The sequence below is a fragment of the Camelina sativa genome, chromosome 14 (assembly GCF_030686135.1).
Source record: "Camelina sativa cultivar CO46 ecotype springtype chromosome 14, ASM3068613v1".
Classification (NCBI taxonomy): Eukaryota; Viridiplantae; Streptophyta; class Magnoliopsida; order Brassicales; family Brassicaceae; genus Camelina; species Camelina sativa.
Window position 1 is genome coordinate 11,071,264 of NC_141893.1, and position 27,879 is coordinate 11,099,142.

Genomic DNA, 27,879 nt, shown 5'->3' on the forward strand with positions numbered 1-27,879 from the left:
TTTTTCCTATTCATTTTTCTACTATTTGCTGATTTATTGACTAATTGGAATGTGTTCTCACTTTCTAATTTGGTGGTTTATATGCAAAATTGTAGCATAAGAATTATTACTATATTTATAGGTCCCATATCATTTGAAAAGCACAACTTTTTCAATTCTCTCTATCGTTGAACAATACGGCCTTGCCCAGTTTTATAAAAGTTCATATTAATTAGAGATAACTCTACAATGCAGTTGATATTTTTATTTCATCCCAAGAATATTATTAACTCTTAAGATAAAGAAGGAGACAAAGAAGATATCTTGAGGCACACGGAACATAGACTTATACCATGACAACCTTAGGTTTGAAGCCGTTAAGGTTCAATCATAATAAAATCCGAGAACTGCAAGTTCAGGGAAACTGTATTGATTTCCCAAACCTTCTTCTTCTTCACTGTACTTCGTGTTGTAGCTTATCACCGAACTACCTTCTTTCTCAAGCTTCTTCGTCTCCATAGCCTGTGGTTCAAGATTCTCTTGCATTCGCAGCTTCTCTTTGAGAAGGGCTACCTGTTTGAGTGTTTCATCAAATTTCTGAACATAATCTCTATCAAAATTGGCTTGTTATTTTAACAACAAATGTACCTCGTTTCTTAGGTTTTGGTTTTGTAGATAAATAATGTCCCATTCAGTTTTAAGCTTAGCATAGCTAGCTTTAAGGGAGTCATAGTCGTGCTCGAGCTGCTTCGTCTTGTATCTAGCCCTTCTATTTTGGAACCAGACAGCGACTTGGCTTGGCTGGAGCCCTAGCTTCTCGGCGAGCCAAATTTTCCTGTCTGGTTCGAGTCTTTTCTCTTCTTTAAAACTCTCCTCCAGTAGACGCAACTGGATTGGTGTCAGCTTCCGTTTCTTGGTTATCTCACGCTTCATGTTGCTCTCACATACGTCTTCTTCGTCCACGGTGTTAGTCTCTGTGTTACTCATTGAGCTAGATCCTGAAATTAAGATGAGAATGAGGAATGACACCAAATCTTATAGTAGAGAATCTGATCTACGTCACATGAGGCTCTTCAAAGTTCTTTCTATTTCTTTTAATCTGAGTGGATACAGTTTGGAGATAAAGATTCTTCCAAAGGTATAATAGAAATGCGTTTTGAGAAAACACACAAAGCAAAAAACCAGAATTTAAGAGTTGTGGAACAGAGATATACCATAATAGGCAGAGTGAGCACTCGAAGGGAAGCAAGAAGGAGGAAACTTATGGCCATGGCTTTGGTTTTGAAACCAAAAGAAAACTTCTGAATCAGTGTCTGAGTTTTCCATTTGTAACTCTTATAAATGAAATGTGGAGTCTATTACTGCAATTGTTGGGACTATTAAGAGTCTCCCTTTATAAAGAATAGATTAAAGAACGAAGAAACACAGAAGTTACAAGAGAAAGAAAAAAAACGATTCCTTTTGCTAGTTTAAGTGTTTGGTAAGAAGAAGGAGACGAAGGTGCTGTTTTGCCATAATAGGGATTATACTTCTGGTTTATAATTAGCTTTTACATTTTTTTCAAACCAAAGGCCTCTTTTTGAAAAGACTCAATCTACAACATCGAATGCAGTTTGTTAATAAATGTAAATTATATTTTTTTTTTTAAAACATAAGAGTAAATGATTTCGCAAGTTGAATTGGAGATGCTTTGTAATCACCTGTGTTGTCTCTACTTATATTGCAAGTGGGTACAATATTTCCTTAAATAACACAAACAATCCATATGTACTAGATTTGACGAAAAAAAGAAATTTTAAAAGTGACCCATCCCCTATATATTAAAAGAGAAGAACTCTCTTGAAAAAGCTGATGTGTCGCCACCAGAGAGCTCGAGACACATTTAGCAAAAAACTCTTAAATTTTCTACTTAATTACATTAACATGCCATTATATTTTCATAAAAAAAAAACAAATAACTGAATAATTATTATTAATTAGATATGTCATCAATTCTCACACAAATTTAAAAATCACATATTAAAACTAGTTAAATAATTACATACTATTTTAAGTCAAAATTTCACTAAAATTTACTTACAAATATACAAGTCAAAGTTATATTATTTTTAAGAAATCAATATAAAAACATATAACAAGGTTATAAGAACATATAAAGTTAATAAAAATAAAGAACATATAACTTATTAAAACATATAACTTATTAACAAAATCATATAAAAAATGTTAGTATTATTATCATAATAATAATTTAAATAACAAGCTTTCAATAGTTATTATAATTGATTATAAAATATATATATATATATATATATATATATATATATATATATATATATATTAATCCTGAATTATCTCCAACTCATTAAAGGAAACTTAATTCCCAATATATATATATATATATATATATGTGTATCTAAAGAACACAAAAATATATATTTCCATAAATTGTAACATTTTATAAAAAAATTTTTTACCACGTTCACATAACTCTCGGGTGAAATGTATTCATACACGAATACGTTGATTTTGAAATTTCATTAATTTTTTCATAATGGTTTTTTTGGTAATAATCTGTTATTTATAGAAAATATTAACAAATCACAAATATTAAATCAATAAATTAGATTATCTTCAGAAAATTTAGTTTAGAATCCGATTGTTACTAACATATATTAAAATTAATTTAGTATATGTTTTTATGGTTACATAAGAAACATGCAAAATTGTTATGATTACAAAATAAAACATAAGAGATATGAATTTGATTTTTAAACCACACAAAATACATGCTGCAATAAATAGTAATTTTTTATAAATATTTTCTCCTACGTATTTAAGGATTTCACGGGTGAAACATATTTTTTACACGAAAAAACGCAACTTTGAATAAATAAATAAAAAGTTTTAGTTACATATTATGTTTGACACAAACAAATATTGGTTCTAGAATAGTAATTTTACTTATAATAATTTTCTTTAAATCCATTTATCTCGCATATAGTGCAGGTTATTACCTAATTCTTTTGTATTACCATAACCATCAGATTCTTTTGGTTTTTGGTTTTGTGAAAACTGTGAATGTCATGGCTGTAAGAAAGTATTAGCTTGCTTTTGTTTATTCACATTATGTATGGTTTCTTTTGTATGGGTTGTGTCATTCTGTGACGTGAACAAATAATAATAATACTGCCATACTGGTCTCACTCGTATAATCTTTTCATTATTTGTTTTCTTCTTTCGAATTTATTTAACAATCCTCTCAATATTGTATGATCTTGCATTGATTTCGTAAATTTCTGGTTTGGGCTTTAATGTGTGATATCTCTCTACTTTCGTGGAATTTACATAGAAATTTATATTAATAATTTCGTTTCTTTTTTTTTGGTATAAGGTGGTTGAGGCTTCCACTAGGGACGGCTTTTATATTCTTCGCTGCAAAAATATCTTATATGGCTACGTGGGGATGAAAATGCTTCCCGCTTCAAAATACTGTGATGTAAGTCACAAAACTTTGTCTGTGTGTGACAAGAGCTACAAAGTCTTAAACGTCTGTCAGTGTGTGCAGCCCAAGTCAAGCTCATGTGATGCGTGTGGCGAACCTCTCACCTGTGAAACATGCCGAGAGATGATCAGCGACGTTGTGACTTGTGCGTGGATACAAACAGTGGCCGATTCAAATATTTGTTTTTCCGGAATCCAAATATTTAATTCATTCAAAAAAAAAATTGTTATTAAAAAAATTACAAAAGTAGTTGGGAAATTACAAAGACTTCGAATGTGATGATTCCTACAAACTTGGAAATGGGAAAAGTGGGAGTTCTGTTCCTGGATCATAGGAATACCAAGTCCTAGTTATTTATAACAAGAAGCGAAGACCAACTATGTTTTTTTTTTTTTTTTTTCAGACAGGATTGAATCAAACTCTAGGCATCTGAGGTGAAATCAAAGCCGTCGCGTCTATGGTGCTCTATCTACAATTACGGGTATGTATAAACTAATTAATACAATGGACCAAATAATGCATATATGATGAACAAGGTCAAAGCTATAGTATCCAAAGTATGAGTGGAAATGTAGAACCTGGTCATGAGGCAGATCTTTAAATTGCGGGAGAACCAAACGTTGAGTGAACTCAATGTAAGAAGACGGGATTGTTTCAGTTACTACAAAGAATATAAACCAATTTCAATGACAAACTCATAAGTGACAAAGTACAATGAACCTTTGAGAACTCCTCCATCCTTGTTGAGTTCAAATCCCTTTTCTTCTAAGTACTTGACAGATATGATGTCACTGAAAGGATGGTTAAGTCGATGAACAGAAAATGCAAGATGGTCCAATACATAGCCATGGATAAGTGCCCACGCCGCTAATTCACTTTCTCTGCAGCGTAGACAACAATTAGCTTATAATAATCAACAAATGTAGGAATACGAGATATGTATATGATTAGAGTTGTATATGTATACTTAGCAAGTTGATTAAAGTCGGTCCTTGTAGGCTTCTCCCATATTAATGACCCTAAAGTGCTAGAAAGAAGGTCTTGCTTACCACCTTTTGGTTTGAGATACTTATTATTTCCTAATTAATGGTTTAATTAGGATTTCGGAGTTAGGACTAAAAGAAGAAATCATCTTATATAATAAGAGAAGGTTTTTTTCAATTTCTACTAAAAACATGACATTTGGCTTATTATATAACTGACACATGTCCTCAATTATTCTTATTCTTAAAGACTATTATCTTTATGTTTTAATATTGGGCCTAACAAAACAAAACCAAATACATGCCCACCAAATAAATCGACAGCCCTTACAAACGAATCTGTACTCACCTTCTCACCTTCTCTACCATCGTTCTCAACAACTATCACCTCCGATGTACCTTCTCCATCAAGCCTTTGTTGTTTTGTCTCAGTGTATACGCCACTGGTCTTCGTCCTTCGCTGCAAGCTCTTTGGTCAGCTTCCCCGTGAAGATCTCTTAAATCCCATCGTAGTCATATTTATTGGATAATTAAATTCGGTCTCATATCTGGTTCTCTTTTATTGAACAGTACTTCACCATCATTTACGTTCTCTTCTCTTCCCTCTGGGTTTTTCCAAAAATCTCTTAATCCTTGGGCTTTTTTGGTTTAGTTCTCCTACTTCACCACCAAATTCTAAATCAATTTTGGTTTAATGTCTAGGTCAAGATCCCAAACACCTATTTCAAGTTTTGAACTGTATGTGACATTAATCCTGTCCAAAATCGTTTTCAAATTGTTTGGATTCAAATTTAAAAATTCAAAAAGGGGTTAAAATCCGCACCACCAATTAGAATCAAATGAACCATTACTATGATTACGTTTTTTTTATTACTTATTACAAACTTTAAGATAATTAAAGAATTCCATTGAAGTATATCCTTCATTTTCCTCTTTACGTTTTCCACCCAATTATAACGTAATCAAAATAATACCAAACACCTATGATTTCATGGTCATTAACAATTCATTCCAATCCATGATTACTCTCCCTCAACCATTGCATTAAGTTTTCTTTATGAATTACAACACTGGTATCTAGGATTGTTGTTCGGGTCATTCATATTTGGAAAGTTCAAAACTTTGGAAGAAACAATATCTTACTAAGTCTTGAATGTCTCCTTCTAGATGAAAATGTATATTATCTCTATTATTTTTGTTAAAATATTATGATTTTTCTGTTTTTTATTTATTTTTATAATAAAAAACTCTTCCATAACCTACCAATGCACATAGTCTTATAGCTTAGTGAAGCTAGCAGAACTTTATTATATAGAAGCCATAAAATGGAATCAATGGATATTAAAAGCTCAGCTAAAGTCTTCTCAAGATACAAGAAGGTAGATTCTTATAAAAAATGATTACACGTCATGTGATTTTGCCTAACAATGTGACATTTGACACTCTATATTTGTGACACATGTCATTCTCATTAATTTAAAATTTTTAACATTCTATTTTTTTTACTTTATTTTATTTGTATTTTATATGGTGTATAGTTTGTTAAAAAAATATAATTGTTGTATAGTTTGCTTTTTGAATTTCAACATTGTTATAAAAATATCTTCCTTCCATTTTTTAGTTTTAGCATCTAATATATTTCATAATGAAATCATACATCATAGAACCTATAAAAAAAATACTGATCAACCCAACTAAAAAATATAAACAAATTGAAACCATATAAAAATAGAAAATGGTTTCATACTTTTATAGTAAAAACTGAAACTAAATTAACTTATGATAGACTAATTTTAAAATATAGAATATTTTCAAATATATATATACAAATCATATTATATTCAATAATCATATATAATGTATTAAAGACACAACTCAAATTTATATTTAATAGTATTATATAAGTTACAGTTTGACTGTCTTTAAAACAAATGTACTAAATAAAATGGTATCATAACATAATTGTTTTATCTCCCCCAAGAAATAATACAAAACAATAGTTTCAAAATTAATTTATTGTTAATTATACTATTTATTTTAAAATGATTAGAAATAGAGACAAATTATAGAAGAAAAAAATATGTATATTAAATTTGACACACTTTTATTTTCATGAATTATTAGAAAAAATTAGTTAGATTTAGAGTATAAGATATATTTTTTGTGATATCGTTTTGATAAATTATTTTAAAATTGACTTATCATATTATAAAATTATATTATTTTTAGATATGAAAATAAAATTAATATATACGACAACATAATTTATCTATCAAAGTAAGGTATTATACTTTTTTTTCTTAGCATACTTATCAGTTTTTTTCCAAAAATACTATAAATAAATAAATTTATCATAATTATTTAACGAACATACAAAAATTAATTAACTTTGCTGTAACTAATTGTCCTATTACTATAAAATGGTTTCATACATTTCAAAGTAAAAACTGAAACCAGATTAATTTATGATAGACTAATTTAATATAAAAGATTTTCTAATATATAAAAACCTCACATTATATTTAATAATCATATATATTGTATTAAAGACACAACTCAAATTTGTATTTAATAGTAATTTATAAGTTATATTTTGTTTGTGTTTAAATTATATGTACTAAAAAAAAACATAAAGGTGTCATAACATAATTGCTTTATCACCCTATGATATAACAGAAAAAAATAATTTCAAAATTTAATTTATTGTTAATCATACTATTTATATTAAAATGATTAGAAATAGAGACAATATATAGAAAATAAAAAATATATTAAATTTCACACACTTTTATTTTCATGAATTTTTATTTTTTGAGGCAAGTTAATTAAAGAGTGATGGAGAGATAACGTTTATTAAGATAATGTTTAGTATGTTTATTATTTGGAGTTTAGAATTTAGGGTTTAAAACAGTGGCAGAGCTAGGATTCGACTTATGAGGGTCAAAATGTAAAAACAAAAATTTATAGGGGTCAATATTGATATTGCACAAGGGTCAATTTGAAAATTTTAAGAAAAAATTAGTTGATTTTGAAATTTCATCAGGGTCAATTGATCCAGGTGCTTGGTCATTGGCTCCGCCTACTTTAAAATTTAGTTATTTTGTATATAGATAAGAGTATTATTGAATATAGATTACAAGAAAGGAATTTTTTTTTAAATTATTTTTTGTTAAGTATTACTTTTAGACTACTTATCAGTTATTTTTTTTCCAAAATAACAAAAATGTACATAAATATAATTTATCTTAATTGCTTAACAAACAGATAAAATTAAATTTATATTGCGGTAACTAAAACAGTGGTCCAATTACTATAGTAACATATTGTTTAAATATTTTTAATAATACTGTAGTAAGCACAAATATTAGTAATGTGTACTTTCACTTTTCTCTCTATCTCAAAATGACTCTTCTATGAAGCACCATATAACAAATATATATATTAAAATATTATAATTAAAATTTAATATTACGAAAATTAATTTTCAATACTATATTAACAATTACATTTATATTTCATATACAATACAATTGAATAGAAACTTCATTCTTTAATTCAAATTAATAGTGTATATAACCCACGTATCGCGTGGACTACTTTCTAGTATAGTATATGTTATTCATACCTGTGATTCGGGGCTTAGTTCGTCCACAAGAACCTCAGCGAGAACAAGCCTTGGCAAAGGGCCGTTGCATAGACCGTGACCATCATTAGGGACGAGGACATCAGGAGGAGAAAGCCAGAGAACTCGTAGTTTCTTCGTTGGAAAATCAAGCTCACCCCCAATTTTGTATCCATAATCCATGAAGAAGCTCGTCTGACAAGGAATCAATTCCGTAACCATCGACCTAAACCCATACTCACCCCAAGGAATAACAATTCATACCAAATGTTAATATTATGTATCATTTTTTTCTTTTTAAACTACTTCATCCGTTTTGCAAAGTGATGTTTATTTTCGTTCATATTTTAGTTGACATATTTATAGCTTTTTATGCAAGATTTGAATTGATTTCCTCATTATCTCTTTTGTCTTTGTTTTTAACTCTCTTTTTTACCCTTTCGTCATTTATTGAGTTAAGATCCCCATGCAAAGATTAGAAACCGAGGGAGAGCAAGTTCAACGGTGGTTTTAAAGGAATTGTTAAGGGATGCTTAAGCATAAAAATAAATCAAAATACATGATAAATGTTAAAATCGATTATAAGTTGAGCATTTTTAGAATAGTTTAGGATCTCATATGTGTCGGTCTGTCATTGGTTAGTCAAATTAACAAAAGGAAGAAAAAAAATTCGACCCAAGCTTTTTTCTTCCTCTCTCTTTCATTTCTTTCGATCCCAAAATCGGTAAATTGTCTCAATCCGTTGAATTGAGAGAATAGATGAGTCGGATATGGGTTTCTAATCCGACGTTATCACCATCCAAGCGACGCCGGTGACAACTTCGGCGATATTCGATTCCTCAACCGCAAACACCAAACGGAGAAGTAAAATAAAACTCTGAGTTTGGTTCAAGGACGCTCCAATCTTGTCCCCATGGTACGCATATCTTCTGAATTGAGAGTAGATATTAGAAAAATTAGAGTTTTCTGATTTGGGAATTGATTAGTAAAATTAGGGTTCTTTCGACTGTATATTTATTTTAGCAAAATCAGTGTTTACAACTGTTAGTAGCTTGAGAATTTGATGATTTGAGGGTTCAATGAATTTTAGCAAAATTAGTGTTTACGATCAGGTCTTCTTACTTCTCTCTCCTTTGTTTCCTCTGTATACGTCCAATGCTTAACATATGAAGCAATGATTCAACAGATGAAACCTGCTCTCCCTGCACTTGAACTACTTCTTCATTCAAACGATGAAGAAGTCGTGAAAAATGCTTGCTTGGCACTATGTGATATCTCTAATGGTTCTGAAGATGGTATCCAAAGTTTGATTGAGGCTGACTTTGTCTCAAAACTAGTTCAATTTCTCAAGTTAGTACTTCTCAGAACATATTTAAACCCTTTGTGACATGTTTGGATACTCATGGCTGATCAATTTTTTTTTGTTTTTGTTTGCAGACACCCTTCTCCAGCGGTGCTTCTTCATGCACTTCGTACCATTGGGACTATAACTGCTGGAAATAATCAGCAAACACAGGTATGTAATTCATATTTATAACAAGTGTCCCGTGAATGTAACCAAACAACAAAATGCTTTGTTTTAAACATCTCCTCTTAGGGCTCTGAATGTTCCTCTTTGAACTTATTCTTCAGTCTGGTCAATTGGGGTGCTTTACCAATACTTTCCAACTTACTTACTCGAAACTATGAGAAATACATAAAGAAGCCTGCTTGCTGGGTGATTTCAAACATTACTGCAGGCACTGTAGAACAAATTCAGGTGACTAGCTTTTGTTGCTACTTTTGCTATACATCCTTTATCTTTTGCTATCACTACATCAACCTGAGGTTCCTCTTCTAACTTTCCAGGGTGAGGATTGCTATGCTCACTTAAGTTCTGACTAAAGCATTCGAGTGCCATTGCTTCAGCTCTCCAGTCAGAGTAGTTTGTACACAAGTTTACGCGCCTTCCACTCTAGACTCTTCTCTATATACATGAGAATTGTGGTTCTCACCATCGGTAGTCGACTCTTCTGATACCTCAGGCGCAATAATAGACATGGTTTGTGGATTCTCATGTCCAGAATGTGCTGATATCTCAGCCAGATCAGGATTGGCCAATGCTTCTTCACGACAAGATGAGGCTGAGAGGTTACTGCATCCTGTGTGAAGATCTCTTGGAGTATCTGACATCAGAGTTCCATTTTCTGAACTGACTTCAGAAGTTGAAATAAACTGTTTAGAAACCCAAAATTATGATCTACCATTGAAGCATGACATTTTACAGTTTTTTTAAAAAGATTTTAAGTTAATTATTTCCAGTATTATAATTACAAACAGGCTTAAATATCTTTTTTAGCAACCCACCGTTGAACATGCTCTAACGACAATATATGGTATATGAGGAGAATGTTATTCGTAAAAAACAGAGGAAGTATATATAATAGATGTCAAACTAATGTTCAGGTACTAATTAATATTGCTTGATTCGTTTTACATTTGTGAAAATTTCAGAATAAATAATCCAGTAAGTGAAGTGAAGTGGTCGTAGAAGATGTCCTCATTGTCTACTGACTGAACAAGTTCCCATATTTCTTCGCCGTCGGGTTCTTCTTTAGGTTGTCTGCAGTATATTCTCGAACACATTTCGAAGAAATGTTTCACTTCCTCCCTGTTACATCGAAGTTATGTATTACCGTAATAATAATTAAGTCTCATTTTCTTTTTCTTCTTCTTCATATAAATCAAATTTGAGAGAAAGAACCTTGAACGATGAAGTGTCAGGTTTTACCAAAAAACGATGAAGTGTCAGGCAACTCGAAGGAATCCATGCATGTAGAAAGATCTTTGAGTTTTGTCTAAGAAACTGACCGTAGCTTAGTTGTTCTTATTTGATTTTGTACTTGTATTTTCGTTATTAGACAAAGACGAAGGAGTCGTTATTATTCATTCTTCATTTGTGTTTTTAAATAAAGACGAAGGAGTCACTATTATTTTAAGCTGGTTTTATCAACCACTAGTATTTAATACACTTTCAAGTAGTGCATGCGGCAACCATTAGAGAAATAGTACGTAACATGTCCGCTACTCTCTCCATTTTTATATCACACTTGCTTCTTGAACTCATCTAAAGAGGTGTTTATGTTATTTTTGGAATTGTATTTATGTTCCATGGTTAATAGTTTACGCATCAATAGTGAATACATTAACTGGGCTAACAAATGGAATATATCATGTCCTTAATTAAATGGGAAGAATGTCCATTCCTTTTCGTTTTTCTTTTTCTTCCTCATAGATATTCTTCATTATACTTTTTGCTTACTATGAATCTTTCAGTAGGTGACTAAAATCTTATTTATTTTACAAATCATGACTCCTGAGGAGGAGATTATTATTCATACATATTTAGCTTATTAAGTAATCGTCACTTCACATGAGCTGCGTTTTTTACACATAGATATAACAAAACACATATTAAACACACTTCATACTTGATTTGCAAACATTTACTTTTACTTTAATTTTATTTCAGACAGGATTGGACCAAACTGATTCTAGACATCTGAGCTGAAGCGGGCGCTGTCCAAAATGTTTTTTCCATTATCGAAATCAAAGTCTTTGCGTCTATGGTACTCTTCAATCTGCAACCACATGTGTACATATATAGATTGTGAATACAATGGACCAATCAATGCATATGTGGTAAAATATTCAAAGTCTGAGAAAAAATGTGTGTATATAATTTGGTTCCTAAAACTTTGTAGAACCTGGTCATGAGGCAGATCTTTAAACTGTGGAAGAACTTGCAAGTTTCTCCGAGATCGACGAGAGTTGTAACAGTAGACCATCTTGACTCACTAAAATATACATAACACCCACATTCTTTTTTTGGTCAAAAGAGTAATTAGTTTCACCAAATCTTTTATTGTAAACTAATTACAATGGACCAATCAATGCATATATGATAACAGTAGACCATCTTGACTCACTAAAATATACATAACACCCACATTCATTCCAATTAAATTATGGATATATAATATATAATTTTTCCAATGAAAATTATCATGGGAGACTAAGTAAAATGAACCTTTCAGAACTCCTCCGTCTTTATTGAGCTCGAATCCCTTTCTTTCTAGATACTCTTTGAGGCATATGATGTCATTGAAACGGTGTTTGAATCGATGAACGGAAAATGCAAGATGGTTCATTGTGTAGCCATGGATAAGTACCCATGCCGCAAATTCGTTTTCTTTGGCAAGTGTATTGAAGTCGGTCCATGTAGGCTTCTCCCAAATTAAATTCCCCAAAATACATGAAAGAAGGGCTTGTTTACCACCTTCTGGTTTTAAATACTTCTTTATTATCTCCTAATTAACCATAAATTAGGAGTTAAAAGTATTATACTTATGTTAAGACATAATTAACAGCGTTATAGTTGTGGTTGTGATCAATCATACCTGTGATTCAGGGCTTAGTTCATCCACAACAACCTCAGCTAGAACAAGTTGTGGCAAAGAGCCGTTGCTTAGACCGTGACCATCAACGGGGACGTGAAAGTCGGGAGGAGAAAACCAGAGAACTCGTAGGTTCTTTGGAAAATAATATTCACCTCGAATTTTATATCCATAATCCATGAAGAAACTTGCCAAAGAATCAATTCCGTAGCCATCAACCTAAACCCATACTCATCCCCAAAAGAGTAATTAGTTTTACCAAATCTTAATGTTTTTTTTTTCTTTCTAAAAGTATCTCATCCATTAATAATATGTTAAGACGACTTATTTTGGTTGACAACAAAAAGAAAGACTTTTGTTAACTAGTTTTATAGTAGATTTTGGTTTTAGTTTTTCAAAAAATCAATATTATAGCCATATAAGATTTTACAAAATTGGGATCCCTAAAAAATAGGAATCTAGTTTTTGAGAAATTGTATATATAGTAGAGTAAAACTAAAATTCGAAAACCAATTTAAAAACTCATTCATGTTGATGTCATATTTTAAAGCTTTACAACCTTTTTTGCAAAGAGTTCCTCATTTTCTATATTTAGCATTTCTTGAAAGTTTATATATTATTTTTCAATATAGTAATTAAAATAGGATAATATACATGACTTCTTTATAAGGACTTTAATAGTAGACATGTCAAGCTTATTATATATATTTTTCCAAGTAATTAATTCTGCTTGATTGAAAGAGTGCTGACCTTAAGAGTCTTGAAAGTGAAGTGGTCGTATACGATCTTCTCGTTGTCCACTGACTGAACAAGTTCCCATATTTTGTTCGCCGTTGGGTTCTTCTTTAGGTACGTCTTCAGTATATTCTCAAACACATTACGAAGAAATGTTTCACTTCCCCCCTGTTACATCGAAATTATGTATTATCGTAAGGGTAATTTTTTAAAAATAATCTTTTTTCAAATACATCAAATTTGAGAAAGAACCTTGGATGGTGACGTGTGAGGCAAGTTGAAAGAACCCATGCATGTAGAAAGAACTTTGAGTTGTGTATGAGTATGAGAGAAACTGAACGTTGCTCGGTAGTTTATTTATTCTTGTATTTAATTAATAAACAAATACGTTTTTGGAGAGTTGAACAAGAAAAAATAGAAAACAAAGACGAAGGACTTACATAATTTATTCTTGTATTTCAACATTAAAAAAAGACGAAGGACTCACTATTATTTATTTTATTTTCTTGACGTAAATTTCCACATATATACTTCACGACCGACTCTATGGGATGGTTAGGGGACTAAATTATATCAAAACCTCAACGTAACATTTTTCTACATAATTTATTCTAAAAGAGAAACCAAAGAACTTTTGTCTTTACCTGTTACGCCAAAACGAGAATAGTAATCATACGGAAATAGCTATTACCAACTACATATGCTACCACACAATTAACGAATATTCTGTTTAAATCAATGCAATTAGAGCATTCCCATTCCACATTCTTATTTGAGTGTCACTAACTTTTAATAATATTAAAAATAATATTAATCTAAGTTTACATCTTTACACTCTTGTTTTTATTTATTTTTATTCCCATTAGTCATCCCTTAGTGTTTTATTATTTTTATTAAAAATTATGTCTTAAAAATACACAAGTGCATAAAGGGAGAACAAAGGCAAAAAGCAGATACAAAAAACTTCATACATATGCTACATATATACATCTATTCTCGCATTATCTTTCCTGTTTCAAATATGCATATAAGAAGAAAGACATGGTTCATAATCATCATCTCCAACAAATCTTTCTGTGAATAACTTAAAAACAACAACATTGATTGTAAAATGAGACACACACTTACCCGCTTCTCTCATACTATATAAACAAGGCCAAACTTTCCTCTAAAAAGAAACCGTCTGTGAAAAGCCCCTGCAAGAAAAAAAGATTCAAGCACACATTGAGAATAAATAACAATATTTACCAACTAACTTATTTGGTCTCTCTAATTGTTCAAAAAGAGCCAATGTACCTCATTCGCCACGTTGTAGAGAGCTTCGTATAAACCAATCCAAACTGGTATGGTTGCTAAAGTTTGTAAGCAACCTAACATCAAAACAACAAGAGTCAGCAAAATTGAGTAAGCAAAAACTGGAATACAAAACTTATAACTTCTAGAGAAGTAGCTGTCAATGGATTAACACCAGCTTGTTTATACAATCGTGACGTCTCTAGCTGAATTCTCACCTACATATCCCCAAAAAAAAAAACAGAACAAACAGTCAGACTCAATCATCAACAATCTTGGGTTGAAGATTTGCATCGCTAGTGTTGATTCAACCTTAAGCCAAAGATTCCAAAATCCATCAAACAATGCTCTCAAATCCAATAAATCCCATAAATATCAGAAAGCAAATCCAATGAATCTAAAGATCTCTCAGTGTAAAACAATGCTAATTCCACAAAAAATTATTGCTCAAATTAAACAGAGAAGATCGAATTCAAACGAAACAAGAATATTTATGAAATATCAAACAACCCTATCGAGAATCCCAAACACAAACGAACAAGGAAGAAACACGAGAGATAGATAAAGAACAAAACCCTGAAATTGAAACATACTGCGAATACCTTTTCTAATTTGGCAGCTGTGAGGGCTCTCTTGTATTCCACAGCCTTCTCCATAGGTCGAAGACTTGGATCGAATCGAAGAAGAAGAAGACGAGACAAGATCTCTTTCTCGAGTTTATTCAGCAACCGATTTCGATAACATCTCAGGAAGAAGAAGACGACGAGGCGAGATCATTGTTTCTGGAAAACGATCAAAGGTTCGATGGTTTTGATTTCGTCGTGTTTCTTCATTCTTTCGATTGTATCGAAAAAGAGAGAGAAGCGAAGGAAAGGAAGAAAAGATTAAAAAAACACACAAAAAAAACAAAACATAACCAATAAACTAATGACACGTGTCGTGTCTCTGAGGATCTAAAATTATCTGGACAGAGATCTGCGTCTCAGATATATTAAGATTAAAACTTTTTTTTTTTTTTTATTATATTAGTAAACAAATGAAAGACATCCCCATGGGTTGTGCAATGGGAATGCTCATATACAATTAAATTATACAGTACGCGGCTCGTAAAGGCGTAAACAACCCAAAGCATATATACATAGTTTCTTTCTCATGTTTACATAATATATTATACATTGAATCTCATATGTACAACCTTTTGAGTAAATTATTTTTTAAAATCTCTTACATATGTTACAAATCATGACTTATGAGGAGGAGATTATTTTTCTATGTATATGTAAAGCTTATATTAGGTAACCATCACTCTACATTAGATAATTAAGCTTCCACAAACATATACGTACACAGTACACATTGAATATTTTCTTTATATATATATATATAAAATTATAGATTTAACTAACATATAATCAAAACACAAAAGATCCTATAATTAATATAATACGTTCCTTTAATTTGCATCTATAGTTTATATAGATTAATATATAAAAACTATATTGTATATTCTACTGAATACTATTTTCTCTGTTTTTTATTAGTTGTCGTTTAAGATTGTTTCACGCAAATTAAAAAAACTATTTATTTTTTTGTTTTATCTTTTTAATATATTTTCTATTTTTTTATTGGTCAAAACATTAAAACAGTTGGATAAACTTGGAATATTCACCAAATATTTGCATTGGAAATCTACAACGATAATTATTATGACACAAAATTTTAATTCTAAAACGACAACTAATAAAAAATAGAATGAGTGTAATATATAAGCATGAATGCAAATAAAACACAGAAAACAAAAAGTATATACGACATTATATCCACCCTCTCAAAATATTATAGCATATTAATTGAGTGTAAAGTGCTAACAACCCCACAATTTATATAGCTTACTGGCATTTGCATAGGAAATTAAGTGGTCAGATCATCTTTAACTCAACGGGGAGTTTATGTTGGGAATATGATGAGTGGTAATTAGAAAAGAGGGGGGAAATACATATCAGAGAAAGAGTCCATGTAAAAAAATTTATGTCGTTTCAAAAATATTTCATGCAAAATGAAAGGACATAATCAAATATATTTAAGCACGGGGGTACCAAAATTTTGACTCCAGTCATCTTTCGAATTTTAGTTAGTTATATGATTCGAATTTTCAGATGGTTGTATGCTCTCTCCCAAAACCTCTGTTACAAGATTGAACTGAAAGACAAAGGTAGGTGTCAACTTGATTGATGGATATCAATACATAACATCTCACACACAATTGGTCCAAATGACATACCAACGTTTAAATATTACACATATTTGACATATTGAGCCGAACAAGACAAGTCTGGTTCTATACTTATGCTGTGAAACGGGTGCTTTCCATTATGTGGTAGGCGCTAGCTTGCTCTAAGCCCTCGCGTCTATAAAACTCTTTGATCTACATTACAACGGAAATAAAAAATGTTAGAAAATAATAAAAGAACGCGATTAATGCGAATCGCTTTTTACCTCATCATGTGGCATATCATTGAACTGTGGAAGAATTAGACGTTCAACAAACTCAATGAATGAAGCCGGGACAGTTTTAGTTACTCCGTCTGCAAATTCAACATCAAGTTTCTCCGACATTGCTGACACTTGTAACAGTAGACCATCTTGACTCACTGAAATATATTTCCATTCTAATTAAATAACCGTTATAGTCAAAGAAGAGGACACTCCAATGAAAACTTTCATAAGAGGAATAAGTAAAGAAACTAAACCTTTAAGCGCTCCTCCGTCCTTGTTAAGTTCAAATCCTTTTTCTTCAAAATACTCTTTGATGCATTTGATGTCACTAAAACGGTATTTAAGACGATGAACCGCGAAAGCAATATGGTTCATCGTGTAGCCGTAGACAAGCGTCCATGCCGCAAATTCACTTTCTCTTCATCATTTATACACAATTCAAATTTAGATTAGCTCTAGCCATCAAATGCATTTCACTAAAGATCACTACGTGGTTTAAGATTAGAAACTCATAACATATACTTGGCAAGTTGATTGAAATCAGTGGATGTTGGCTTCTCCCAAATTAAAGACCCCAAAGTACTTGAAAGAACCGCTTGCTTACCACCTTCCGGTTTCAAATACTTCCTTATGATCTCCTAGTTAACAGTAAATTAGGAGCAAAAAAAAAAAAAAAAAAAATTAGGAGCAACAATAAAGTAATTAGATATATTATAGACTCATTATATAACAACGTTATACAATATATGTTTGAGATCATTTAGACCTGCGATTCACGGCTTAGTTCATCCACGAGCAGCTCAGCTCAGCTATAACAAGTCGTGGCAGAGGACCACTGCCTATACCGTAACCATTATCGACGACGTTAACATCCGGAGGAGAAAGCCAGAGAACATGTACTTTCTTCTTTGGAAAATCAAGTCTGCCTCCAACTTTATATCCATAATCGATGAATAAACTCGACAAGGAATCTATTCCGTAACCATCGACCTAAAGCAAAAAAAGAAAAATGTTGAGCCCACAAGCAAACACAATGGTCAAACCAAAAAAAAAAAAAATCACAATGGAAAAGTTAAATGTCACAAAAATAGCAAACGTAAAAACCCATTTAGCTTTAGACTTAACCACTCCACCGTAACAACTTTCTCAGAATTGATGCCTTTCAAATTCTTAATATATTTGGATGTCTAAAGCACCAACTTGTTAAGCGTTTAGATCATGCACACAATTAGTTTCACAAGATCTTGAAGAATAACATTTATTTATTTATTTATTTATTTTTGCCAATCGAAGAATAACATTCATATACCTTAAATGTCCTGAAAAAGAAGTGGTCGTAGGAGATCTTTTCGTTGTCCACCGATTTTACTAGTTCCCATATCGTCTTTGCCATCGGGTTCTTCCTCAAATACGTTTTCAGTATACTTTCCAACACATCCTGGAGAAATATTTCACTTCCACCCTGATGAAAACATAATCATGTATTATAGTGATGATTAATTAATTTAATTTTTATATTTAGAATTTTGTAGATAAGAATTAACTTAAAGAAAGAACCTTGAAGGATAAAGCGGAAGGCAAGTCAAGAGAACCCATTGCGAGAAGATCCTTGAGCTCTGTGTGAGAATCACAGCTTTGTTTGATTATTTTTACTTCTTCTGTTCTTCTTATCGAAATTTATTCGTAATCGTTATAATGCCGAGATGGGTCATGGCCTCATGGGATATGATTACTAGCGAAGAATAACTAAATTGAATTTTATTGAGCTAGTGGGGGTGTGTAGGGAAACCTTTCAACTTTTTGGTCATTTTGCTGTTTAATCTGTGGAGAATTTCCATAAGAACCTTTCAACTTTTCTTTCTTTCCAAATAGAACCTTTCTCTAAGATTGTTTCTTAGGATTTACAAAAGTTTTGTGGTTGTGGAAAATGTAAAAAGCTCATTCTCAAGAAATGTTTTCTTAATATTTTACTAGCGATCTTAGTCTTTACAAAAATTTAATACATAAATGTTAACGGATTTCAGTTATATACACCCGTTAAAATTATGGCTGATATAAACAATACTGAAAAGATTCCTTAGTCCTCAAAAAGAAAAAAGAAAAGAAAAAAAAAAGATTCCTTAGTCCTCACTCCTCAACAGTTCTTTTTGATTTCCTGAATTCTTGTCTTTTCTTTGTATCTACCTTTCTCATTATTGCTAACCTGAAATTATTATATCGATGGGTTCCATTGACAAATTTTTGTCGGGACAAAAATAAGAATGGTGTATATATTATTATTTTTTTATAACAAAGACTAAAATTAAGAATATTGTATATTTTGAAAAAGAATAGTGTATATAAGTTTCCCTAAGATGTTATGGGACGAATTTATGGGGCGTGATCATTTGTCTTGTATAGATATGGACACAGGACACCGAACGGGATTGTCTCTTTTTTTTTTTTTTTTTTTTTTTTTTTTTTTTTTTAAGGATATTTGTGATTCCTTCTGTTATTTTTTTTAATTAAAGCTTAACATTACAACAAACTCAAATTTTGTTAGAAAAAAATTGCAAAATTTATTTCAAAAACTAGTATAGCTGCTTTTGTTTCTTATTAGTTTTTCCAAAATTTAATACATTACACAGTACGCATGATCCGAATGAATGAGAAATAAATGTTTTTCCCAAAAAGAATAGGAATATGATACATAATTCCTAATTGAAGTTGGTTTTGGAATTAAACTCCGGAAACAAATAATATCTGCATTGAAAAATAAAACATACTAAAATTACATAAATACTTATGATGATCTAAGCCGGTAAAATATAAAAGATCAAACACACGTATATACGCACTAATAACCTAGATCGTGAGCTTCTTTGATCTAATATCTTCGAGGACTCTTACTCATGACTTCTCCTCTTCCTCCTCCTTTCTTCGACGTCTCGTCAGCCGCCGCAGTGACAAATTCACCTGACCTAACCATCTTCGGGTTCTTGAAGTCATCAGATTCGTTCCCACTCTATCTCCTAATAGCGATGGTCGTTTACATCTTCCAACTCCGCTATTGTAACTGCTCGGTTAAGCACAAACCAAAACCCTTGAAGAAAGAGATCTTAAAATCTCTCCCGAAACTGACATTGTCGTCGCGTGAATGTGCTGTGACTGTAAGGGTTTGTAGGTGTGTAATATGTCTTGAGGATTACGTGGCAGGTGATGTGGTGCGGGTTTTACCACAGTGTGGACATGAGTTCCACGCTATCTGCATAGACAAATGGTTTCAGTTAGGCTCCACTTGTCCTTCCTGCCGAAGCATCCCAGTTTTTGCATCACCACTTTGAATGTGGTGTGATCCGTGACCCTGAATAGAGTTTTTCCCTAAAACTTGTATATATTCTAACGTTGTTGCTATTTCTTGCTTTGGGGTTCTTGTTTCGATGAGCCTCTGACATCTGTTTCTCCTACCTTTGTTTTTTTAAGAGCTGGATGAGATATATGACAATATAACAATTTTTTAACGTAGGTGTATGAACCAATTCGATGTAAACCAAACCGTATAAAGATGGTTTTATCTGTTTACCTTTTGGAATTAGGATAACACTACGATGACAAATTTACAAAAAATTTTGTATCAATTTTTTTATTTCATAGCTTTCTTCCATCTTGTTCCACAGCTTTTTATTTCTTCTTAGTCGTCCAACTCTTGTTTTATACAGATGATCCCTTTTACGGTTACCATATATTCTCGTCTTAAGCAAAACTGTAAAATAAATCTCTGAATTCCAAAGCCATATTTTATCTTAACAGGGCTTTGTATTGCCCACATGCATCACATGTCTTTGGTGTTATATATATAACCCCCACATCAACTTTATTTTAAATTGTATCAAAATCCAAAAGTGGACACAGCACATGATCCATGTCGATAAACAAACTCCAGTTGTTCAAGGAAAAACATCAGCTTTCTAAGGCTCACGAGATCATTTGTATAAGTCAGAAGTTTGTTTTTTTTATATACTTCCCGCAAGCCTAACCGCCATCAGGAGACTTCAATATCAACACCTAGCTGAAGTAGCCCTGCATTCACATTTCCTTTTATCACACCTCTATAAGAACATATCAAACTCACAAGGGAGACAACAGTGAACAAACAAGATGACCAAACCTTGATAGCAATGGCCTCGACTTCACATTGACCTTATTCAAACTGAATTGTTTCACTGTGGTTGTCACCTGTGTGCCATTGCTTTCAAACAGCTCTTCAGTCAAGTTTTTCAGCCCCTGAAACAGATTAGACGAAATATTGTTATCAGTATTTCCATTTAAGTTTGTGAAATAATGTGAATTAAGTAGTTTCAAGCTGACAGGTCTTGTCAAATAAGAAAAAACACCTTGGTTTCAACATCTGCAAGTAAATTACGAACCTTCTGGTTTACAGGAAGTTGAAGCTGTCCCTGTAAGATGAAGTTAATCACTTTATGAGATAAACAACCATAATATATATTTGCAATCCAAAAGTTAGATATAGAAGAAAATGGATACAGAACACGTTAAAATTTTAACACCAGAGACAGGTAGATAATTATACAGAGGAGAGAAACAGGGAGATCAATTCGTTTTAATTTATCCCCTATCCGCATTACCATATCAGGCAGATTTGTGCTCTTGCCTCCTAAATAGTTATACAAGTGTAGCATGACAACATTTGTGACATCCTGCCACCAGAAAGAGAAATGAAATCAGTACTGAGTTACCAATTGCAGGTTATTCTCAGGCTATTAATAGATACTAATAGAACATAAAAAGATGAATGTACCTGCTTATATTCCAGCGTGTCCAACTTCCCATCCTGCCAAAAAAAAGTTTAAATGCCAAAATAATTAGGAGAGAAACTAAAAGGAATGAAATGCCCTAAAGGAGAATTCTGATTCCTTATCTAATCTTAAGGACTATGATTCGCAGCTGCAATCGCTTTAATCACGACGGATGCAGCAATGCACATGCCAATGAGTGCGAAAGAGAAAAAAACTATTGATCTTCAGCATTTCTCATATATGGCTTAAGAAAATAAAACCAAGACTCACCAGTCCAGTAATTAGATTATGCAATGATTCCAAGTCCATCTCAATTGAGTTGATATCCCCACGAGCCAAAATGACCTGTTTGGCATAAATAAAACACAAGAACATTACATTGGTCCAAAACTGTTCAGCACACTACAGATGCATAACAAGGAAAGCCAATCTTTCTAATCATAGGAACTAAAGAAAAGGTAAACATGGTCATAATTCGTACCTGGTTATTGATTTCCTTGGAAAGATCAATCTGCTTTTCTACCTTATCATCCATATTCTGAATCTTTTGCGTTAAATGTCTTTTTGCAAGCTGACAATAAAACCATTAAGAACCAACTTAATCCCTGCAGCTTAATATATCACCAGAAATACCATAAGTAGAGCAGAAAGAAAAAACTCACTGCAAGGGCCTGAGAAACCTGCTCCAGATTCTTTGTCAAGTTAGCCACGGCATTAGCCATGTTGGCTTTTGTCACATACATAAGGTCAGTGAACGAGAGTCCCTAATCAATCAGTGAAAAATCCGACACAGTGTTTAGTTCCCTTTACAACATCAAAATCTCCTTTTAACAGTAGCAGTGCGAACGAGGAGAGCCGAAATCACAAGAAATAAAAAAAACTTAAATCTTACCTTCCACCACATATAACCATATCCTAGAGCTCCTAATGCAGCAGCAGGAACAGCAAGAGCTTGTAGGTTTGCTAACAACAATAAAAAAAGAGAGAGACTGATGAACACAAGATTCTAACAAAACTACTTTAAGAAGAAAGAATTACAACTCCCTAATCTTAAAACATACCACCAGAAACTCCATCCATGACAGTTATATGCTGCTGAGAAGCTAGGTGTCGAACCTCCATAGCTAATCGGCGAACCTTTAAATTGAAAAAAAATCAATACCACCATTTCTCACCCACCAATACTCCTAAATCCAAATGGACAACGGTAGTACCTGAGCAGCTATGGCATCAGAAACATCAGAATCACCATCAGGTCCTTCTCCAGATTTCTCCATTCCCTTCACCAGACCCTATTATCGAAAGAATCAAATCATTCCCAACAAATAATTTTTAAGGAGAGAAACCAAAAAAAACACAGAAATCAAAATAAGTAAGTACCTGCAATTCACCCAACAAATCGGACAATTTCCCGTTCTTCATCATGATCGTACCAGTATAACCTTTTGAAATCGGGGAAACGTATCAGATCCCAAAAATTAGCAGCGCAGCAGTAAGTAAGTTAGAAACCGAGTGAAAAATTACCTGCTCCGGCTAAGAGGAAGATCCTCGATAAACCAACTCCGGCTTGCATCGCCATAGCTCCGACTGATTTGTTACACCGCCGCCGACTTGTCGAGATTTGTGTATCTCAAAATCGGGTATTTTGATCCTCGAGGAACTGACTTTTTTTATTTATTAATTTTTTTCCTCGTTTTTTTTGGTTTTTTGTTTTTTTTTGTCGGGAGAGAGAGATACGTGCTAAATGCTAATGCTATTGTACTTAGAAACGACGTCGTCTCAAAGTCAATTTCAATTTCAGCCGCCTCAACTCACGGCGAGCATTGCCGTGGTCGCCTTGAACAATACGTAAAAAAAAAATCAGGTCGTCACGTGGCACGTTTTGTTTAACCGAAAATTTAAACCGAATAAACCAATATATTTAAACTGAAACCAAACCAAATCAGGGTCAAAAAGTTTTGTGTAAAAAAATTCACAAAACCGAAGCAAAATAAATCGGAACAGTTTAATCGTATTGATATTCTAGTTGAAAATTTATTTTACATTGTGCACAAAAAAAAAATTTACATGTAAAATCATACCTAATTTATTTTACATTTACAACTAAATCAACATTCGCTTTAAATGAACTAACTTTTTTGGTTCAAGGTTTGATATATAATTTTCCTACCTCCTAATACAAGCAATTCCAGCCCGAATAGAGGTGTAATAATAATATGCTATAATAATTGTTAGAGTGGTATAAACAATTTCATATATATTCCTTATTGTAAAAATTCTTCTCTACCATCGATTACATTCTATAAAATTGATAGATCTATTTTTTCCGCCTCGATTAATAATAAATTATCTAATTACATCTGTCTAATTTAATTATAACTCATATAATTCAATTACTTTCCACTTAATTTTTTGTATACCGATTATTTTTGGAACCAAATATAAATCAAATAAATATTTTTGTTATTTACATATTTAAACTAAGAGTTTGTGATGGTTTAAAATAATTAATATACAAGATTTTTATGAAATCGTAAAATTTTATTTAAAAATTATATTAATGTGTTTACTATAATTTTAAAGACAATACTATAGTTTTATATTTTATTTGATGTTTTTTTAACATAATTAGAAAAAAAATATATATATATATATATATATATATATATATATATATAAATCTTTAATACTATATATTTTATGTTATTATTAATATAATAAAATAATCCTAAAACTAGTCTCGTTGGATTTCTAAAACAGAAATACACTAGCTTTTATATAGTGTTAATCTAATAAAAAAATAGATACAAATTAAATGAACGAAATCTCTTAATTATAATTATAGGCTCTTTTGTGTTTTGATAAAATGTTAGTTAACTATATACATGTCTTCAAGAATATCTTCACTGCAATTTTAACCATGGTAAATCACTATTGATATTTTAAATGATTAATAAATCGAGATCCTCCACCGACAGACTTCTAGTTTTGAATTATATAATTCCTGTGTACATATAGAAAATTATTTATACTCTTTCAATCTGTACACAAGTGCATGTTTGTGTGTTTATTTAATATTACTATGCTTCTTTGTTATACATATATTTCAGTTAAATCGATTATGCACCCGTACAGTAAAATTGTTCATCCATTTTTTTTAAGATGAATAGATTGAATGATATTCAACCTAACTTTATTAAACCTAATATTTTAAATTTATTCAATTTTAAACAATCATTTGCATCCATAATTTTTTTCCCATATTTTTCATTGAAGGTTCTCATCTCTCATTTCTCTTAGAGAAACCCTAATCCATCTCTCTGTCTAATCGCTCTTCTTCAACTCCTCCTCCTACGATCCATCCCACTCAGATCCTTCAGAGAATTGTAGAACCTTTCAACAATAATCAGGTATTGTTCAGATCGTTCCGTGATGTCCTGAAATAATTCAAGATGGGAGTTCTCAGTTTTAAAGAGTTAATGCAAGAAACTAGAGAGTTCCGATGGGTTCATTTTCAAGATGAAGGTCTGAGTTTTCTCAAATCCTCAGCCTTAGGTTCAAAATTTGGCTCTTTTTATTTTCTTTTCATCTACACTTCTTTTAAATGGCTAATTTATGTTTTATGATACGAGCTTTGCAGTTTTTATTCAAGAAATAGAGAAATCTTTTGGCACAAATAAGATGGTGGACCAAACCCTGAAACTGCAAGCCATTCTTCACTCTCTGGGGGCGACGAAGATATGCTAAAGGCATTCTTTGATGTTTTACAACTGTTCAAGAGGGGTTCATTGACTCGTGAGGTTATACTTGAAGAGATCAAATACTTCAACTTGGCTCATCTTCAGGACAAGATCCTTAATTTTCTCAGATCTTCAGGTTAGAATTTCACAACATATGTATTTAACTTTTGGCAAGAAAAGAAAAAGGTGTACCTCGGAGAGACTAAACACAACTTTCCACAACATATGTATTTAACTTTTGGCAAGAAAAGAAAAATGTGTACCTCGGGAAGACTAAACACCACTTTCCACAACAAATGTATTTAACTTTTGGCAAGAAAAGAAACCAATTCAACGCCATAATGGCACCAAGAGTCCCCCCAAACACTTCAGTGCTGTTACATACAAACCGAACAAACATTTTAAGAAAACAAATGTGTTTTTGCTGTATTAACAACAGTGAAGCGTTAAAGGGAACTCATGGGGACATTTGACTCTCTTCTTCTAAGCTCTTTGATCGATCCTGATAAACAACACTAAGTACTTGTGCCTATTTATATCATTGCAAAGGGGTCTCCGATTCTTCCTTCTTAATTCTCAATTTGACAAAAAAATGAAAGAAAAAAACTATAATGGGACCAATAATCATATATTCGAATCATAAAATCAAAGAACGTGTGGAAATTTGAAAGAGATGAATCGAGTCGAAATTATGGGCTTCGTTAGATAATTGACCGAATATTTAAATGTTGTGTCCCTAAGTTTACTTGAAATGTTTTGAAACGACAGAAGTATTATATTCTCTGCATGGGACTCTTTCCTTTGATATGTCTTTTCTCCTTCATTTTTTTATTGCCACTCACCAGTCACCACAACAATGCTCTTAAGTCTTAACTAATATTCCCTCATTGAAGGTTTACAGCAGTGAATTACAGTTTATATATATAAAAGAAATATTATAATGAATTACTTATATACATATAACCTACAACGAAAAATGATCAGGCCATTTACTTACAGTTAATTTCAATTCCCATACAATGCGGTTAAACAAATTATAGAGTGTGGGACTGTTAAAACTTAAAAGAAACGCAGTTAAAAGGGGAAAAAATTAACAAAAGAGTTATTTTGTGTAGTATTTTTCTTTGCAAGAAGTATTTTGTTGCAAGTAATATATAATAAATTTCGGCGGTAATTGTCGTGATCTATGAATGTAAAACATAAAAAAACTATAGAATGATTAATATACGTTTTTGAAGTATTTGTTTCTTTTGAAATAAAAACGTTATGTTAAGATTCATATATATCTCACGCTAGTCATATCAGTTATTTTTGACAAATAAATCTGTAAACCACTAACAATAATCTGGAATATATGTTATGTAATGCAGCCTTACTAATGCTCATTCCTTCTTTCGTCATGCATATAGTTCAGTAATACTTAATTGATTATGAGTTTCTGACATCATCTATTTGACTTCAGCTTTTCAGTGCAATATATTTGGTACATATCTTACGATCGATTCGCCACATAATATTAGCAATCGATTTTTTTTCTTTTAATATAAAATAAACCAAAGCAAATGTCAAAATATTAGCAAATTTCTTGGATTTATTTGTAAAGAACTGATATCAACATTATAAAGAGAACACCAAATTAAAAAATGGAGTTGCATGCGAATGTAGTGAAGACAGAGCAAGAACTAGTATGGGCACTACCTATAATAAGAATATAAAAAGAATCTCCTTTATATCTTGTGAAAAGCCTTGAGGACTTTTCTTTAGAAATCATATTCCCTCTTGCTCTTTCCTTTAACCCCAGTATGCGTCTATATTCAAAATGCTTGTCTGGGTCATCTTCCTTTGATCTCTCTATATCTCTGTCTCAAATGATATGGGGAATATCCTAAAGTATATATATATATATATAGATATGAAACGTAATCTCCATCTTTATTCGTATTTCCCATATGTACATCCAAATAAATAAAAATCACAGCAACATGCCAATAAATTAATATATTAAAAATGTCTTAAGCTGAATAATAATAGTATACTACATTGATAAAGTTCATTGTATGCAATAAAAGCTTGTGCATAGAACAATGCACGTCTCTGTGACAGTATGAGTATAAAACAAGAAGACAACAACAACAAAAAACTGAATCGAAAATCTCAATTTTAAATTCTGTGTTTTACATTTGGGCACTGAGAGAACAAACAAACGGGAATACAACATATATACACATACATGTAGGTTAGCAACATAAAGAGGATTAAAACTGGATAATGTTAACTAAATAAGTTGTGAGCTA

The 27,879-nt window shown here is 31.7% G+C and overlaps 5 protein-coding genes, 1 long non-coding RNA gene and 1 pseudogene across 10 annotated transcripts; 1 reads left to right on the forward strand and 6 right to left on the reverse strand.

Moving 5' to 3' along the window:
* Positions 1–190: 190 nt before the first annotated feature.
* LOC104776575 (homeobox-leucine zipper protein ATHB-54-like) lies at positions 191–1,570 on the reverse strand. Its single transcript, XM_010500673.3, has 3 exons — positions 1,194–1,570; positions 628–977; positions 191–552 (listed from the first exon to the last, which is right to left on the reverse strand). The coding sequence occupies exons 1-3, from the start codon at positions 1,303–1,305 to the stop codon at positions 364–366; spliced, it is 651 nt and encodes a 216-aa protein (XP_010498975.2). The 5' UTR covers positions 1,306–1,570; the 3' UTR covers positions 191–363.
* A 2,335-nt stretch (positions 1,571–3,905) lies between these two features.
* LOC104743502 (2-oxoadipate dioxygenase/decarboxylase, chloroplastic/amyloplastic-like) lies at positions 3,906–11,241 on the reverse strand (annotated as a pseudogene).
* On the forward strand, positions 8,636–10,383 carry LOC104741141 (importin subunit alpha-8-like). 4 transcript variants are annotated; one of them, XR_760279.2, is made up of 5 exons: positions 8,636–9,005; positions 9,276–9,439; positions 9,527–9,605; positions 9,722–9,848; positions 9,938–10,383. XR_760279.2 is itself a non-coding variant. In XM_010461928.3 (5 exons), exons 2-5 carry the CDS (start codon positions 9,264–9,266, stop codon positions 9,971–9,973), a joined length of 453 nt encoding a protein of 150 aa, XP_010460230.2. In that variant the 5' UTR covers positions 8,647–9,005; positions 9,262–9,263; the 3' UTR covers positions 9,974–10,383. The 4 variants fall into 4 exon arrangements, 2 of the variants coding, with proteins under 2 accessions (XP_010460230.2, XP_010460231.2); XM_010461928.3 differs by having other exon boundaries at positions 8,647–9,005; positions 9,262–9,439; positions 9,687–9,848; XM_010461929.2 differs by having other exon boundaries at positions 8,659–9,005; positions 9,687–9,848.
* A 167-nt stretch (positions 11,242–11,408) lies between the features above and the next one.
* Positions 11,409–15,605, reverse strand: LOC104741142 (2-oxoadipate dioxygenase/decarboxylase, chloroplastic). Its single transcript, XM_087484980.1, is given in 9 exon segments — positions 11,409–11,709; positions 11,836–11,872; positions 11,874–11,925; positions 12,159–12,438; positions 12,529–12,744; positions 13,276–13,428; positions 13,513–14,456; positions 14,557–14,630; positions 15,156–15,605. Coding segments are annotated over 7 exon segments (864 nt in total). The 5' UTR covers positions 13,552–14,456; positions 14,557–14,630; positions 15,156–15,605; the 3' UTR covers positions 11,409–11,622.
* Positions 15,606–16,753: 1,148 nt separating this feature from the next.
* Positions 16,754–18,780, reverse strand: LOC104741144 (2-oxoadipate dioxygenase/decarboxylase, chloroplastic). Its single transcript, XM_010461934.3, is given in 8 exon segments — positions 16,754–16,978; positions 17,050–17,204; positions 17,304–17,467; positions 17,572–17,687; positions 17,816–17,854; positions 17,857–18,039; positions 18,359–18,511; positions 18,607–18,780. Coding segments are annotated over 8 exon segments (930 nt in total). The 5' UTR covers positions 18,646–18,780; the 3' UTR covers positions 16,754–16,897.
* A 2,014-nt stretch (positions 18,781–20,794) lies between these two features.
* Positions 20,795–23,626, reverse strand: LOC104741146 (uncharacterized). 2 transcript variants are annotated; one of them, XM_010461935.3, is made up of 13 exons: positions 23,370–23,626; positions 23,226–23,287; positions 23,060–23,137; positions 22,907–22,982; positions 22,738–22,808; positions 22,508–22,609; positions 22,327–22,416; positions 22,116–22,190; positions 21,848–21,880; positions 21,675–21,746; positions 21,423–21,485; positions 21,197–21,312; positions 20,795–21,108 (listed from the first exon to the last, which is right to left on the reverse strand). In XM_010461935.3, exons 1-13 carry the CDS (start codon positions 23,422–23,424, stop codon positions 21,087–21,089), a joined length of 915 nt encoding a protein of 304 aa, XP_010460237.1. In that variant the 5' UTR covers positions 23,425–23,626; the 3' UTR covers positions 20,795–21,086. The 2 variants fall into 2 exon arrangements, with proteins under 2 accessions (XP_010460237.1, XP_010460238.1); XM_010461936.3 differs by having other exon boundaries at positions 21,456–21,485; positions 23,370–23,609.
* Positions 23,627–24,938: 1,312 nt separating this feature from the next.
* On the reverse strand, positions 24,939–26,008 carry LOC147928054 (uncharacterized). The gene is made up of 2 exons (XR_015580258.1): positions 25,849–26,008; positions 24,939–25,282 (listed from the first exon to the last, which is right to left on the reverse strand). It is a non-coding gene; the product is annotated as an uncharacterized LOC147928054 (long non-coding RNA).
* Positions 26,009–27,879: the final 1,871 nt, after the last annotated feature.